The sequence below is a fragment of the Neoarius graeffei genome, chromosome 6 (genome assembly GCF_027579695.1).
Source record: "Neoarius graeffei isolate fNeoGra1 chromosome 6, fNeoGra1.pri, whole genome shotgun sequence".
In the NCBI taxonomy this organism is placed as follows: Eukaryota; Metazoa; Chordata; class Actinopteri; order Siluriformes; family Ariidae; genus Neoarius; species Neoarius graeffei.
The window spans coordinates 86,803,026-86,819,994 of NC_083574.1; the positions used below are offsets into that span (position 1 = coordinate 86,803,026).

Consider the following 16,969-nt stretch of genomic DNA (forward strand, 5'->3'; position numbering starts at 1 on the left):
TGCCACTGAAGACCAAGAAGAAAAACTTCCACATCAAAACTTCCTGGACAGAGGAACGGAACCAAAATGCTCACAGAGGTGGGGAACTAATAGAGGACCCCACCAATCCACTACCTGACTTCCTCAACCAAACTACAACCCTGATTCCAAAAAAGTTGGGACAAAATACAAATTGTAAATAAAAATGGAATGCAATAATTTACAAATCTCAAAAACTGATATTGTATTCACAGTAGAACATAGACAACATATCAAATGTCGAAAGTGAGACATTTTGAAATTTCATGCCAAATATTGGCTCATTTGAAATTTCATGACAGCAACATCTCAAAAAAGTTGGGACAGGGGCAATAAGAGGCTGGAAAAGTTAAAGGTACAAAAACGGAACAGCTGGAGGACCAAATTGCAACTCATTAGGTCAATTGGCAATAGGTCATTAACATGGCTGGGTATAAAAAGAGCATCTTGGAGTGGCAGCGGCTCTCAGAAGTAAAGATGGGAAGAGGATCACCAATCCCCCTAATTCTGCGCCGACAAATAGTGGAGCAATATCAGAAAGGAGTTCGACAGTGTAAAATTGCACAGAGTTTGAACACATCATCATCTACAGTGCATAATATCATCAAAAGATTCAGAGAATCTGGAAGAATCTCTGTGCGTAAGGGTCAAGGCCGGAAAACCATACTGGGTGCCCGTGATCTTCGGGCCCTTAGACGGCACTGCATCACATACAGGCATGCTTCTGTATTGGAAATCACAAAATGGGCTCAGGAATATTTCCAGAGAACGTTATCTGTGAACACAATTCACCGTGCCATCCGCCGTTGCCAGCTAAAACTATATAGTTCAAAGAAGAAGCCGTATCTAAACACGATCCAGAAGCGCAGACGTCTTCTCTGGGCCAAGGCTCATTTAAAATGGACTGTGGCAAAGTGGAAAACTGTTCTGTGGTCAGACGAATCAAAATTTGAAGTTCTTTATGGAAATCAGGGACGCCGTGTCATTCGGACTAAAGAGGAGAAGGACGACCCAAGTTGTTATCAGCGCTCAGTTCAGAAGCCTGCATCTCTGATGGTATGGGGTTGCATTAGTGCGTGTGGCATGGGCAGCTTACACATCTGGAAAGACACCAATGCTGAAAGGTATATCCAGGTTCTAGAGCAACATATGCTCCCATCCAGACGACGTCTCTTTCAGGGAAGACCTTGCATTTTCCAACATGACAATGCCAAACCACATAGTGCATCAATTACAGCATCATGGCTGCGTAGAAGAAGGGTCCGGGTACTGAACTGGCCAGCCTGCAGTCCAGATCTTTCACCCATAGAAAACATTTGGCGCATCATAAAACGGAAGATACGACAAAAAAGACCCAAGACAGTTGAGCATCTAGAATCCTACATTAGACAAGAATGGGTTAACATTCCTATCCCTAAACTTGAGCAACTTGTCTCCTCAGTCCCCAGACGTTTACAGACTGTTGTAAAGAGAAAAGGGGATGTCTCACAGTGGGAAACATGGCCTTGTCCCAACTTTTTTGAGATGTGTTGTTGTCATGAAATTTAAAATCACCTAATTTTTCTCTTTAAATGATACATTTTCTCAGTTTAAACATTTGATATGTCATCTATGTTCTATTCTGAATAAAATATGGAATTTTGAAACTTCCACATCATTGCATTCCGTTTTGATTTACAATTTGTACTTTGTCCCAACTTTTTTGGAATCGGGGTTGTAGAAGACAGTGGACTCAAGCAAACAGGCTTAGATCAACACATGCCAGAACAGCCGCCAGTTTGCATCGATGGGGCTACAGAGTCCCCTATATGCCCTAAATCTCAGGAATCCCCACAAGACACTGACCACCCAGTGTTGCGTTGCCCAGTAACAGCAGTGCCAGGGGGCTTCGCCACTATACATGAAGGAGGCGACACCTTTAACAACCGGAGGTGTGACACCATATGAAACTACTCCACTTTGAGATCACGATTTTTCCCATTCTGATGTTTGAACATTGTGAACATTAACCGAAGCTCTTGATTTGTATCTGCATGATTTGATGCATTGTGCTGCTGTCAAGGGATTGGCTGATTACAGAACTGCATCAAACAGCAGGCGGATGGATGGGTGCTCCTAATATAGCGTTTTTGTAGATCAGTACATTTACAGTAAAACATTTTCACATGGTGATGCTGTTTTGTATCATTATTGCATTATCAAAGAATGGCCTGCTATCTACAGAAATTCACAGTAAACCGTTTAAGAGCTCATGAGAAAAAAAAAAGGGAAAAAAAAACCCCAACACACAGCTCTACATACCATGTAGGCAAGAATCTGCCACTGATACACAGGAACAGCGTTATGTAATGCATGATGATGGTGATGTCTGAATGTGAGGAGCAGATTTACCCTGATGAACTCTGTGAGAGTGTTGTAGATGTAGGCTCCACGAGGGAGGAAAAAACAGCTGCCTGGACTCAGATCATGAAAGAAGAACAGCTCCTGATCCTGAATCATACCAGGGAGAGAGAGAAAATATTGATTGGTCAAACAGAAGTGAGATTAAAGAAAATCTTATTACTGGTACAAGAGCAAGAACTTCTTATTCCTCTCATATTTTCAAGCAATATTCAACATCAGAAGTAGCAAAGATATTGAACTCAGTCCCAGAATGCAATGCAGCCATATGACCCAAGTTACTGCAGAGACTCGACTCGGCTCGCTAGCAAACATGATGGTGTTGGTGGTACTAGCGTGATAAAGTTGAAGCTTTGATCAGAGTGTATAGATGCAGAGATGAGAAAGTTGGACAGATGAATGGACTAAAGTGCCGCTGCATCACACTATTTCAATAGAGATGAAGTGAGGACTAATGCTACAATCACTCGAGGCTGTAACTCGATTTCATTATCAGAGTGAGCATGCCAGCTTTTGCGAGCAAAATTCTGATCTCATTTATAGCAGTTAGTTGAAGAGCTTTATGGGTAACGTCCAAAGTCCCTTCCCACGCCATGTGGTGCATAGGGCGGCGCCGATCTCCGTTTCAGTAGCCCTCGGCCTCTTGCCTATAACATAGCTAGGGTTACAGTGGGGGGCTAGTCCTCTGGTAACCGCCAGAGTTTGGCTCCCCACTCACATCTGTATTGCAGTGTGCCTTGCCAAATGGCAGTAGGTACCATTTTTATAATGGTCTTTGGTATGACCTGACCGTGAGTACAACTCGCGATCTCCTGATTGAGAGGCGGACACACTAACCACTAGGCCAACTCGCGATTTATGGGTAACATAGGACACCATTAATCCAAGAGTTTTCAGTGCAACATGAAATCAAAAGTTTTAACTAAAAACACAACCAAGAAATTCATTACGTAGCTGACTCTTCTATGATATGCAGATCTGTAACTGCGACCACTTTACATGTCTGGATGAATCGTACTTCCTGGTAACGATTCCGCGGCCTGTTCGTTTCACATCAAGACATATTTTGAAACTACTTTCCCTGAACGCTTCCTGGGGACTGCTTTCTGTATTATGCTTGACCAACTAATCAACATGTGTATCCCAGAGGATTACTGGTACCCGTGAATATGGATTGTGACACGGAGTCATCATGTTTCTACATTGGTTTTGTGACTACTGAACTTTACTGCCATCGACTGGATTTTATAATGTACGACACTGTTGAGCACAGACTTCCACCGAAGCCAAATGCTGTATCTCGCAATGTTGACTGAAGTGAAACTAAATTCATGGATCTGCCCACTGACTTGGATTTGCTCCAAAATTTAATGGGTTCTTCCTTGGCCCATGCTACACCCTCCCACCAAGGTTCATAGGAATCTGGTTAGCAGGTTTTGCAAAGTGCTCCTTAGGCTACATCCACACGAATATGTTTTAGTCTTAAAATACTTCACGGTTGCTACATTTACGTCTGGCATCCACACTGCTTCAGTGTCCCTGAGCCTCAAAAATGGAGACTTTTGGAAATGCTGCTGGCCTTGTTTTAGTGTGAAAATTCCAAGGTAGTATTTTAATGTAGATGGATGAAAACAGAGAGGTTTGGTAACTATGACCCCTTCAGGTTGCCTGGTCTACATCCTCCCTCGTTCTTCTCACATCACCCCTCTGATTGCCAATCTGCACTGGCTACTGATCACAGCTTGTATCAAATTTAAGACATTGGTGCTAGCTTACCAGGCTCTCAAGGGGTCAGGTCCAGCATACCTCCAGAGTCTGATCCGCCCCTACATGCCAGCCAGATCCCGACACTCTGCTACTACTGGTCACCTGGCCCCCACCCTCTCACCGCTCCTGCCCAGCCCACTCAAGACTGCTGTCTGTCCTGGTACCTCGTTGGTGGAATGACTTTCCCATTGAGGTCAGAACTGTCAATTCCCTGACCACCTTCAAGTGCAGACTGAAGACTCACCTCTTCAGACTGCACCTCTTCCCTTCTTCCCTGCCCACTGTGTAACTGCATTTCGGTTTAGACCAACCCAGGCTGTGTACAGTCTAGCCTGGGGTTAGCCGTTTTGAGTTCTCTATTTATTTGCACTTTATATGGTTGGTTTATTCCTTGGCTGTTTGAGTATTGGTACTTCAACAGAATATTATACTAGGTATTGTCACTTGTTCAGTTGGCACTAGAACTTCCTTGTCTGGAAGTTCAGCACTTCGTGTTCCTTGACTTTTGCACTTGTTGTAAGTTGCTCGGGATAAGAGCATCTGCCAAATGCCATGTCATGTAATGATACATACAGCCACGTTCACGTTCTGATTGGATCTTATCAGTCATAGGAACATGACAAATCGGGGAAGGACCTGTCAGATAAGACATATCACATGACCTCTTTCTGGAAGAAAACAAACAGTATCAGGTGTTTATACTGGCATGTGCATGCCCAATGTATGTGAAAGGGTCATGTGATGTGCGTTCAGATGTGTTAGTGTGAATGGAGATTATTTCTGACTAGCAGGTTACCCGGCATTGCCCGAGTTTTGCAAAATTCTGGGTTTCCCCCAGACTTCCATATCAAATTTGCTGAAGATCTGTCGAGAAATGGTGATGTTAACCCAAGACAAACAAAAAAAACCTCAAACATCCACCACTCAAGGGCCCACCATGGACCCCCTGGGGCCCAAATATGGAATTTCTGAGTTCTGCCAAATTGTACCTCCATCTCCTGTACCTATGTACCAAGTTTAGTGAAGATCTGTTGAGAGTTTGTGTTGATAAATGTAACGTGAAAGGCATTGAGGGAGAGGGTGGGTGGATGTTTGTTTATATCTGCAAAATTCCAGGTCATCCCCCGACCTACTTGCCAGATTTGGTGAAAATGTGTCAAGAAATGCTGACGTTAGCTCAAAAACAAACAAAAAAACAAACTTTGCTGCTTATTATACAGAGAATACAGAAGTAAAACATCTGGATGGAGATTTTCATTTTAATACACCATTTTAAAACTAAAACGCATCTGTGTGGACGTAGCCTTAGAGTCGGACAAATAATCCACACTGAAAAAATAATCATCTTGATGGATGGAGGTCATAAATTCTAGGATGCAATTAAAGCTTGGATGTTAATCATAAAGATTGGTATGAAAATCGTTCAGTCTGGATGGGAAGAAAGAGGTCTCAACGACTACTTGTGTTCAGTAGGAGGACACGCAGTGCCAAAGTTTGCCATCTCCACAGGGAATCGAGGTGACACATGGCATCAAATCTGCTCTCAACTCCCAAGACAAACTGTTCTCAGAGCTCTCCAAGTTCAGACCCCTCGTGTACGGCAGCAGGACAGGACACAACGCTCCACTGTGCACCACAGACAGAATTAAAGTCAACATTAAACCCGACCCGACTACACTTCTACACTTTCTCAGTCACATACACCTCGATAAGGAGTGAGAGGGAACAGGAAGTCTTCTCTTGAAGAACCAGCTGGTAATCAAGGGATCAGAAAGAAGCGATGATCACATGCTAATTGAGAATATGACATACTCAGAGCCTTCGCTTTTCACCGAGTTGGATAAGGCGGTGAAAATTTATTCTGTGTATTTCCAAGATGCAACTGCTTTGATCAGCTTTCTTCAGAGCATGCAATATCGAGACCATTGGATCCGATGGTCTCGTCATCAAGCTGTTTGCATGCAGACTAAAACAAGCTCATTATTTTGCTTTTAAAAGATGGCCTGTTGTTCAGCTCAATTCAACTCTCAACCCAGAGAAATGTACTTCATTTCCTCTTAGTAACATCCCATTGCTCTGGTGGACTGGCATGAAAAATAAAGCTACACCTAATCATTTCATATGAAACGCTTCAATTTAAAACTAATGAGTTCTTCCATAGTAATCCATGAATATCATTACACACACACACACACACACACACTGCTCCAATCCACAGCTGGCTTTATTTCTCCCTTGGATCATTCTCTGGCCAAGTGGAACGGAATACAGAAATGTTGGACCGGCATCAAGCCAGGGTTTGAACTCATTTCCTGCGATCATTCCCATGGTACAGTTATGAAATCAAGACCAAGGCAATTCCACATGGTTATAGTGACCAATAAGTAGGGAATAAACCTTAAATCATAAATCATCCAGAAATTGATTATTTTCCTATTAGATCATGTCCTGAAGTGTTTTATTCCTTTTATACCATAGGAATTTATTAGCGATTTTAAATGTATTAATAATTAATTGCTATACGACATACCTCTTTTTTGTTTATAGATATTCAACCTTGTGGACAGGGCTTTGAACCGGTTCAAGGAACGAAAACGAAAACCGGGAACTTTTTCTATTTCACATGGAACAGAAACGAAACCAGAAACTTTATTATTTTTTATGTTCCGGAACAGAAACGCTTATTAAAAATAATGGTAACCGGTTAATACCGGTTTTTATTTCGTTCCTCAAAGTTTCTGTAGCCTACAAATAGTCATTCTTCTCCTGCGGAAGTTTCTATGACCCGCTCGGGTTCACTTCCTGTGTGACGTTCGCTGATTGAATGGAGAGAGCGGGAAGGTGGACTGCTAGTGAATACTAGGTGAATTACTGAGTGTCTGAGCAAAGAAGAGTCTGAACGATGCAACCTCCCTATTGGCTGTTTGTAAAAATGTATCAATTGTTGCCCTTCCCACGGGAATCATCGCGGGCTCGAGAGACGAGACCTGACGAGTTAGTTCGTTGGTAGCAGAACAAAATGTCTGGACACAAATCGGGTTTTCAGAAAAGGAAAGAAAATAAACGGAGGGTCGAAAATACAAAAAAGGAGGCAGAAAATGCAAAACGAGTTTTAAGGTAGGACAAATGGTTACTTTTCTGAGGCAGCCCGCCGTGGCTGCAGGCCTTCAGTTGTCATTGAATGGTTACTTTTCTGAGGCAGCCCGCCGTGGCTGCCTGCAGGCGTATTTATTATAGCCCATTTAGTTAAAATAGTTGATATAAAATGTTTATAGTTATAGTTATGTGATGGTTGTCCTGATTTAGACTGGTGTGTTTTTTTTGGGGGTGGTTGCGCGATGTTGCACCCGGGTCCAGATTAGGGCAGAACCGGCCCTGGCTACATTTCAGGTGTAGTTTGTTTTATGAATGTATGTACTTGCATAGATGTGTACTTGGTCTTCCAATATGGCGCCTAACAAAATCTCGTGGCGCGGTGACGTCATGCGGTAGCCCTCTATAGGGCCTGACTAGCCTTTGGTAACACACTAAACGAATTATCCTTCATTTTTGGCACTTTTTCTGTTTGTGTAGATGGGAAGACATACTGAGAATCCAAATCGCCAACATTTGAAATAATAATTGTTTTGAATTATTTCTTGTCTTATTTAATGAAGGTTGTAATAGAATTAGCCTACATTTGGCTTAAGCTGGATGAGACAGAGACATAATTTTATAGCCATTTGTTAAACAGCTGACAGGGAACGTAATTAACCGTTCCGGGAACGAAATTTTTTTGTTCTAACTGGTTCGGGAACGTCTATTTAATGGTGGAACCCAAAACCGGAAACGTTAAAATTCCGTTTCTGTTCGGAACGAACCAATAGGAAAAAAATTCCGGTTCAAAGCCCTGCTTGTGGAACATTTAATCATGCTTTTTATCTGTTTATAGTTACACGTTTCCCCTACCATTATATTGCAGGGGTGCTCCCTCCCAGCGGGACCCCGTGCGCCACCTGAAAGCACCCCCCCCGCCCACCACCACCACACACACTTACTTTAAGGAGTCTGGGGAAAAAAAACAAAACAATAGACAGGGGTGCAGGCCCTAAGACCACACGGAAAGAACACTTGCTCAAAAGCAGGAGAGAGTCAAGGCACTAGGACCATGCGGAAACCTCCTCCGCTCAGGCTGCTGTCTGCTGTGCTCTCCTCTCGTATGCTCAAAAACGATTCAAACAATTCAATTCAAACAATAGTTAGCAATGACAGAACCCCCCCAAGCGGCAAAAGATGACCTACAACATTTAAATAAATAAATAAAAAGATAGCTAGCCATAGAAAATGACTTTTTTTTTTTACCTGTTATTTCAAACGAGCCCAGTCAGTCTACTACAGTACTTCTTCACTCAACACGTAAATCAAAGTAGTGATGGGCAGTGGCGAGGGGAATGGAAATAAAATACAGAAAGAAGAAATAAGATAACTGACTTTCTAATTAGAATTATAGAAAATACATTAGAACTATAAATGGTTCATATGCCACTTTAATTTCTAAATCGCTACAGTATAACATTTTTCAGGAAAGTATTTTTTATTTGGAACTAATTTCTTGTGTCTGTAACTCAGCAGGGAGAGGGAGCTGGGAGAGCCACCCCGAGCGACGGGCAGGGAGAGCCGGTATAAGGTGGACATGTAAGCAAATTACAAATTACATAATCAAGCAATGATGTATGAGAGACTGTGGTACAGATGGGTGACAAATTAAAGCCAAAATGAAGGGTCTTAGCTGAGAGGCCAGCATGAGTCTCCAAAATATATTCAGTTCTCCTTGTCAAGTCTGTGGAACTGTACTGGAGGGATGAACTTTCCTCCAAGACATTCCCTCATTTATATACAACCTTTATTTAAATCAGGCAATTTAACAGAGATCAAGATTTCTTTTGCAAGAGAGACCCGAGTACAGCAGAAAGACCTCAGGTAGGGGGATCTGAAAAACTTAAGCCCTTTTGAGGATTTGTGCCTGTACTTTGTCTCTCTCTTCCTCCTCACCCCACCACCTTTGAAATCAAAATTCTGCCCCTGCCTGAATAGAACACGACCAGCTCTCCTGCTGAAACTGCATCCCATCAGCACAGGACTCACTGCAGGATCAGTAGCTTTGGATTTAAAAAAAAAAAAAAAGGGGGTTCTATTGTAAAAATTGTCCCAATTGTTGTTCTAAAATAAATGTGAAGACTTCAATATGATTCCTTTAACTGTTTGTTCAGGTCAGGTCAAGGAGCCATGGAGAGGGCTTCTGCACATGACCATCCTCATCCGGTGCACCCCACCAACCAACCAACCATCCTCATCCGGTGAACCCCCCCAACCAACCATCCTCATCCGGTGCGCCCCCCCCTCCAACCGACCATCCTAATCCGGTGCACCCCAACCGACCATCCTAATCCGGTGCACCCCAACCGACCATCCTCATCCGGTGCGCCCCCCCTCCAACCGACCATCCTCATCCGATGCGCCCCCCCCCTCCAACCGACCATCCTCATCCGGTGCGCCCCCCCCCCTCCAACCGACCATCCTAATCCGGTGCGCCCCCCCCTCCAACCGACCATCCTCATCCGGTGCGCCCCCCCCTCCAACCGACCATCCTAATCCGGTGCACCCCAACCGACCATCCTCATCCGGTGCGCCCCCCCCCCAACCGACCATCCTAATCCGGTGCGCCCCCCCCCTCCAACCGACCATCCTAATCCGGTGCGCCCCCCCCTCCAACCGACCATCCTCATCCGGTGCGCCCCCCCCTCCAACCGACCATCCTCATCCGGTGCGCCCCCCCCTCCAACCGACCATCCTCATCCGGTGCGCCCCCCAACCGACCATCCTCATCCGGTGCGCCCCCCAACCGACCATCCTCATCCGGTGCGCCCCCCAACCGACCATCCTCATCCGGTGCGCCCCCCAACCGACCATCCTCATCCGGTGCGCCCCCCAACCGACCATCCTCATCCGGTGCGCCCCCCAACCGACCATCCTCATCCGGTGTGCCCCCCAACCGACCATCCTCATCCGGTGCATCCCCCCCTCCAACCGACCATCCTCATCCGGTGCACCCAACCAACCAACCATCCTCATCCGGTGCGCCCCCCCCCCCAACCAACCATCCTCATCCGGTGCGCCCCCCCCCCTCCAACCAACCATCCTCATCCGGTGCGCCCCCCCCCCCCTCCAACCAACCATCCTCATCCGGTGCGCCCCCCCCTCCAACCAACCATCCTCATCCGGTGCGTCCCCTCCTCCAACCAACCATCCTCATCCGGTGCACCCCCCCCTCCTCCAACCAACCATCCTCATCCGGTGCACCCCCCCCCTCCTCCAACCAACCATCCTCATCCGGTGCACCCCCTCCTCCTCCAACCAACCATCCTCATCCGGTGCACCCCCCCCTCCTCCAACCAACCATCCTCATCCGGTGCACCCCCCCCTCCTCCAACCAACCATCCTCATCCGGTGCACCCCCCCCTCCTCCAACCAACCATCCTCATCCGGTGCACCCCCCCCTCCTCCAACCAACCATCCTCATCCGGTGCACCCCCCCCTCCTCCAACCAACCATCCTCACCTGGTGCACCCCCCCTCCTCCAACCAACCATCCTCATCCGGTGCACCCCCCCTCCTCCAACCAACCATCCTCATCCGGTGCACCCCCCCTTCCTCCAACCAACCATCCTCATCCGGTGCACCCCCCCCCTCCTCCAACCAACCATCCTCATCCGGTGCACCCCCCCTTCCTCCAACCAACCATCCTCATCCGGTGCACCCCCCCCCTCCTCCAACCAACCATCCTCATCCGGTGCACCCCCCCCTCCTCCAACCAACCATCCTCATCCGGTGCACCCCCCCCCAACCAACCATCCTCATCCGGTGCACCCCCCCCTCCAACTAACCATCCTCCCTCATCCGGTGCACCCCCCCCAACCAACCATCCTCCCTCATCCGGTGCACCCCCCCCAACCAACCATCCTCATCCGGTGCACCCCCCCCCTCCAACCAACCATCCTCATCCGGTGCACCCCCTCCTCCAACCAACCATCCTCATCCGGTGCACCCCCCCCAACCAACCATCCTCATCCGGTGCACCCCCCCCCCAACCAACCATCCTCATCCGGTGCACCCCCCCCCAACCAACCATCCTCATCCGGTGCACCCCCCCCCCCAACCAACCATCCTCATCCGGTGCACCCCCCCCTCCAACCAACCATCCTCATCCGGTGCACACCCCCCCCAACCAACCAACCATCCTCATCCGGTGCACCCCAACCAACCAACCATCCTCATCCGGTGCCCCCCAACCAACCATCCTCATCCAGTGCCCCCCCCCTCCAACCAACCAACCAACCAACCTACCTACCTCATCCGGTGCACCCCTCCCTCCAACCAACCATCCTCATCCCCAGGCCAGTAAACTCAGGGGAAGCACTGTTACATTTCACACTGCGGAACATCCAGTCCTGCTTTTTATCCATTTCTAGTTACATTTAACGTTGTGGAGCATCCAATCCTGCTTATTTTTTTAAAAAAATCTTCTTTTAGTGGCAGTTAATGTTGTGGAACATCCAATCCTGCTTTTTATCCGTTTCTACTTACATTTAAATGTTGTGGAAAATCCAATCCTGCTTTTTGAAATCTTCTTTTAGTTACAGTTCATGTTGTAGAACATCCAATCAAGTTTTTTTTTTATCAGTTTCTACTTACATTTAACGTTGTGGAGCATCCAATCCTACTTTTTTTTTTATCCATTTTTAGTTACATTTAACATTGTGGAACATCCAATCCTGCTTTTTTTTAATCTTCTTCTAGTTACATTTAAATGCTGTGGAACATCCAATCCTGCTTTTTATCCATTTCTACTTACATTTAATATTATGGAACATCCAGTGCTGCTTTTTTTAAAAATTCTTTTAGTTACAGTTAATGCTGTGGAACATCCAATCATGCTTTAAAAAAACAAATCTTTTAGTTACAGTTAATGTTGTGGAACATCCAATCCTGCTTTTTATTCGTTTCTACTTACATTTAACGTTGTGGAACATCCAATCCTGCTTTTTATTCGTTTCTACTTACATTTAACGTTGTGGAACATCCAGTCCTGCTTTTTTTATCCATTTTTAGTTATATTTAAATGTTGTGGAACATCCAATCCTGCTTTTTTTTAAAAATCTTTTTAGTAACAGTTAATGTTGTGGAACATCCAATTGTGTTTTTTTTTAAATCCGTTTCTACTTACGTTTAACGTTGTGGAACATCCAATCGTGCTTTTTTTTAATCCATTTCTACTTACGTTTAACGTTGTGGAACATCCAATCATGCTTTTCTTTAATCCGTTTCTACTTACGTTTAACGTTGTGGAACATCCAATCATGCTTTTTTTTTTTTTTTTTTTAAATCTTCTTTGAGACATTCCATGTCCCAACAGCTAGCTGCTGTTTTCGGGGATCAGATCATCAAGGCCCCTGCCTTCGACTGCTGCCCAATCCACACTGCACCGGCCCCCCCTACTACTACCACCTCTGTGGGTGGTGAACCCACAGGAGGTCTGACCCATGTCACCGCTTCAGGGTGAGCCCGGCCGGGCCCCATGGGCAAAGGCCCGGCCACCAGGCGCTCGCATACGAGCCCCAACCCCGGGCCTGGCTCCAGGGTGGGGCCCCGGCTGCGCCATACCGGGCGACGTCACGGTCCTTGTTTTATAAATTTCCATAAGGGCTTTGGTGAACTGCTCTTGGTCTGGCCTGTCACCTAGGACCTGTTTGCCTTGGGAGACCCTAACAGGGGCGTAATGCCCTGACAACATAGCTCCTAGGACCATTCAAGCACACAACCCCCCCACCACCACCACAATAAGGTGGCAGTTCTAGGAGGGGTCATGAGCTTCATGAACATCCAATCATGTTTATCTGTTTCTACTTACATTTAACGTTGTGGACCATCCAATCCTGCTTTTTTTTTTTTTATTTTCTTTTAATGTTGTGGAACATCCAATCATGCTTTTTATCCATTTATAGTTACATTGAAGGTTGAGGAATGTCTAAGAGACAAGTCCCTGTTATCACTTATGTTAAAACAGCAACAAATCGTCATCCACTCACCAGCCTTTCTTTTTCTTAAAAATCAAGAAGGATAACTTTTCATGTTACCAAAGTATCATAAAGTGCAAATCCTTTGTTATCATGAAGACTTGGCAGAAATCTTCAAAACTCTTCGAATGCTGACATGGGCTGATGTCTTTTTACATAAATGTTTAAAAAAAAAAAAACACCTTATCGAAAGCTTCACTAGACTAATGCACTTTGTTGTTAAAGAACACTTTATAAGCTTTAAATTATGTGAACATCTCCTGTACAGGTCCCTGTGAATGAGCTGCTGCTATTTTTGATTCGGCTCGCAGCCATAACTACTGCTGCTGTGAGAAGAAAATGATCTAATTATCTGATCATTAATATAATGAGAACATATTACCTTTCTTCAGTACACAGCTCTCTTAAAACGGGAGCTAATCACAATTCTCGGCTCTGCTGCCTCACCTTTCCAATTTTTCGGTGGTCTCGGTTCTTGGCCTCTTCCTGAAAGCGCTCCCACTCCTTCAGCATCTTTGTGTCGGGGAACGAAATCCCGTAGATTCTCTGGAGCGTCTCCATGTCCGAACGGCCCTCCCAGTACGTGGATGAGTTCTAGACAACAGGCACAGCAAGATTAGCTGTGAACGATCCGTACAACTCTCGTGTCACTCTACAAAACGACCATGCAACCATCATTTTATATTTAACATTAAACTTACAGTAATTACACGACAAATGTGTTAATCTGGTTATTCAATGCATTTCATTCTTTGACAGAATCACTCGTCAACTTGAGCACACACACACACACACCTTATAGATCCTCAGTGCCTTGATCTTGCCTGTATGCCGTACGTGAGGGCCTCGGCACAGATCAATGAGAGGGCCACATCTAAGGATACGCAATCGTTCACAACCAGTTCAGACTGGATCACAAAATATCAAAAATTAAACCACCAGCAGCAGTTTCATTTACCTGTACACTGTAGTGGTCGGGGTGGTTACTTTTTCATTCAGGATACGACATTTAAACTTGTTGTACTATGAAACAAAAGCAGCACACAGAGATAAATCTTCAAATCCAAAGCAATAAAACTGCATTAAAAAAATAAAATAAAATCAATGATGGAATGTCCTGACAAACTGGAGTTATTGTTTCAACTCCTAAGTTGATAATTTTCCTATAAAAGAATGCCCTGAAGTGTTTTATTCCTCTTATGTTATACAGATACGAGTGTTTTACTGGGAAATACACCACCTGTATTTGTCATACAAGCTCCATCCGAGACATGGAGAACCAAAACCGGGACATAAATCTCTTTGTATCACTCGTGAGGAAATCGCAGAATTGTTTTGATAAATTTGGGGACTTTTTGTTTGTGAATGTGTCGATACAATAAAAAGGAAAAAAAAAAATCACAAGTTGGCTTGAAGATATGGAGTTTATCTTTTTGTGTTGAAAAACTCGCATTTTTGAATGACATATTTAAATAATATTGGCTGGCTTTTTTTCATGGTCTATCAGATATATTCCATTCAGCTAGCATGAAACTGAACGAGTCGAAGACAAGTAGCTGAATGGAATATATATCTGATAGACCATGAAAAAAAGCCAGCCAAAATTCTCTCAAAATCTTCTGTATTTAACGAAGCAAACCTGGCGGCCAAGTTTGTTTACAATTTATCCCAGTCACTCACTCGCTAGTGCGGAAGTTTTACATCGCTGTCGTATGACGTCATGTTGTCTTGACAACCATGCAATATCATAAACCATGCAATATCATAAACCATATTCATTCAACGCTCATTCTCCATTGGGTAGAGTGATGTAATACACGTAGGATAAGCGATAGGCGAACAATATTTCATGCTATTGAACCAAATGAATGAAACCCGCTAGAACCATACATGTCAACCTTTGGTCAATCAAACCTGTATAACCAACCTCCAAAATCCGTATTTCCCTTATAAAATCCGTATAAGATGCAAATTAAAATAATTTACCTAAAATTTGAATGATAATTAACAATGATAATTAACAATGATATATCCCAGTTACTTTTTATTCAATATTAATAACAATAAACCTTCAGAATGAACACAAAGCTCCAATGTTTGACAAAAACACAAAGTGTCACTCTAATGTTCTGAATTGTACTCCATGACAGCTTTTTTTAGCACTCTGCACCAATACCTCATGAGGCTCCATGTCACAGCAAGTGTCTGTGTTGATCTTGCCGGAGTGCCCATTCAGAATCTTTTCAGTCGCTAGTGAAAGTCGCTCAGGTGGAAATACGCGTTTCAAACAAAATGTTACTTCCCGGTTGGCGGGATTCTCGCAATGTGGTGTGTGCATGATCAAAAGTGGAACGAAGTCTCCCTACCACAAGATAACGCACGATTTCATAAGACTCTTTACTGGCTGTTTGTGCTTTCTGTGGTGTACAGTACGTTTGTAAATGTTATGCGCTCTTTTATCATTGTGGGAATTGATTATAGCTCTAAATAAATATTGAAGTTTTTTTTAAAGAATCCGTATAACTTTATTTGTACGCCCGTATACTACATTTATTGAATCAAATCCGTATAAAATACGGACATTCCGTATAGGTTGACATGTATGTAGAAGGGAATAGAACACGTTTTTATTCCATCGAAAAAGTGTCCTGTATGTATAATAATTTCAGATATTTCACTCCGATGACGTCACTCCCAGCGTTGTCCTGCTGACTGGATGTGCGTTGTCAAAATGGTGAACCGGTTCAAAATTAAAATTGCGTCCACATAATATTACATGGTGGTGCAAAGATATGACATTTATCTTCTCGCTCGCGAATATGTTCACCACTCGAAGATAAACTTCATATCTTTGCGCAACCCTGTAATAAACTCTATATACTGCAGCAACTTGCCAACAATTAGGTTTTTTTTATATATTAAAATAACACCACATTTTTATCTGTCTGTAGTTACATTTAAAACAGAACTGAAGTCATTTTTAAACTTGCTTTATTTCTGAATTAACGTGTTATTCAATTACGTTTTCGGTTTTACCAACCTTATATCGTGACTCGTATTGGCAACTAATCGCAATTAAATATGATACTTATCGGCCTATTTGGTTTTTAGCCGTGTTGAATTTAGTTTGTTTGGTCCACGGCAGGCGTCGCTTATCCGTGCGATCTTCACGAGACTTGTGCGAGACTTCGAAACGTGAAGTGTCGGCGCCGCCATTTTGAAAACTGTTTTCCAAACGAAATATTGCACAAAAACGAGTTTAAATGATGATTACTGCCTACTTTTTTCAAACTTTCCTGATTGCTATCAAAACAAACAAAACTTCCGTCTTGATTACGTCAGCATTCGAAAGAGGGCGCGCGTCTTTTGACAGCATTGGCAGATGTTGGTCACTTTGATTTCCGCTGTACGTACGCTTTACTTCTGTCCTACGATGTCTCGCACAGGTCTCAATGAATCTCGTTTACAGCCGTTGCTTTGACATATGGACTGATGTATTACAGAGCATATTTCAAACACTCATAACTTGCTATAGCAGTGACAAAATAGCGATCAAAAATGCATTCCGATATTTAATAAAATGAGAGAAATAGAATTTTGATAATAAAAAATTTGCCTTCAGTTCTCCTTTAAGAGATCTGAGCACATTCACTCTTCATAACTCTAACTCGT

At 44.1% G+C, this 16,969-nt stretch overlaps 1 protein-coding gene across 2 annotated transcripts in view; it reads right to left on the reverse strand.

The window, feature by feature from the left end:
• tars3 (threonyl-tRNA synthetase 3) overlaps positions 1-16,969 on the reverse strand; it is a 68,340-nt gene that overhangs the window by 35,103 nt on the left and 16,268 nt on the right. For both annotated transcript variants that reach the window (XM_060924159.1, XM_060924158.1), the window contains exons 7-10: positions 14,256-14,320; positions 14,093-14,171; positions 13,745-13,891; positions 2,410-2,508 (exon numbers count right to left, since the gene is read on the reverse strand). In XM_060924159.1, coding sequence (XP_060780142.1) covers positions 2,410-2,508; positions 13,745-13,891; positions 14,093-14,171; positions 14,256-14,320 — 390 coding nt within the window. The remainder of the gene's footprint in view (positions 1-2,409; positions 2,509-13,744; positions 13,892-14,092; positions 14,172-14,255; positions 14,321-16,969) is intronic.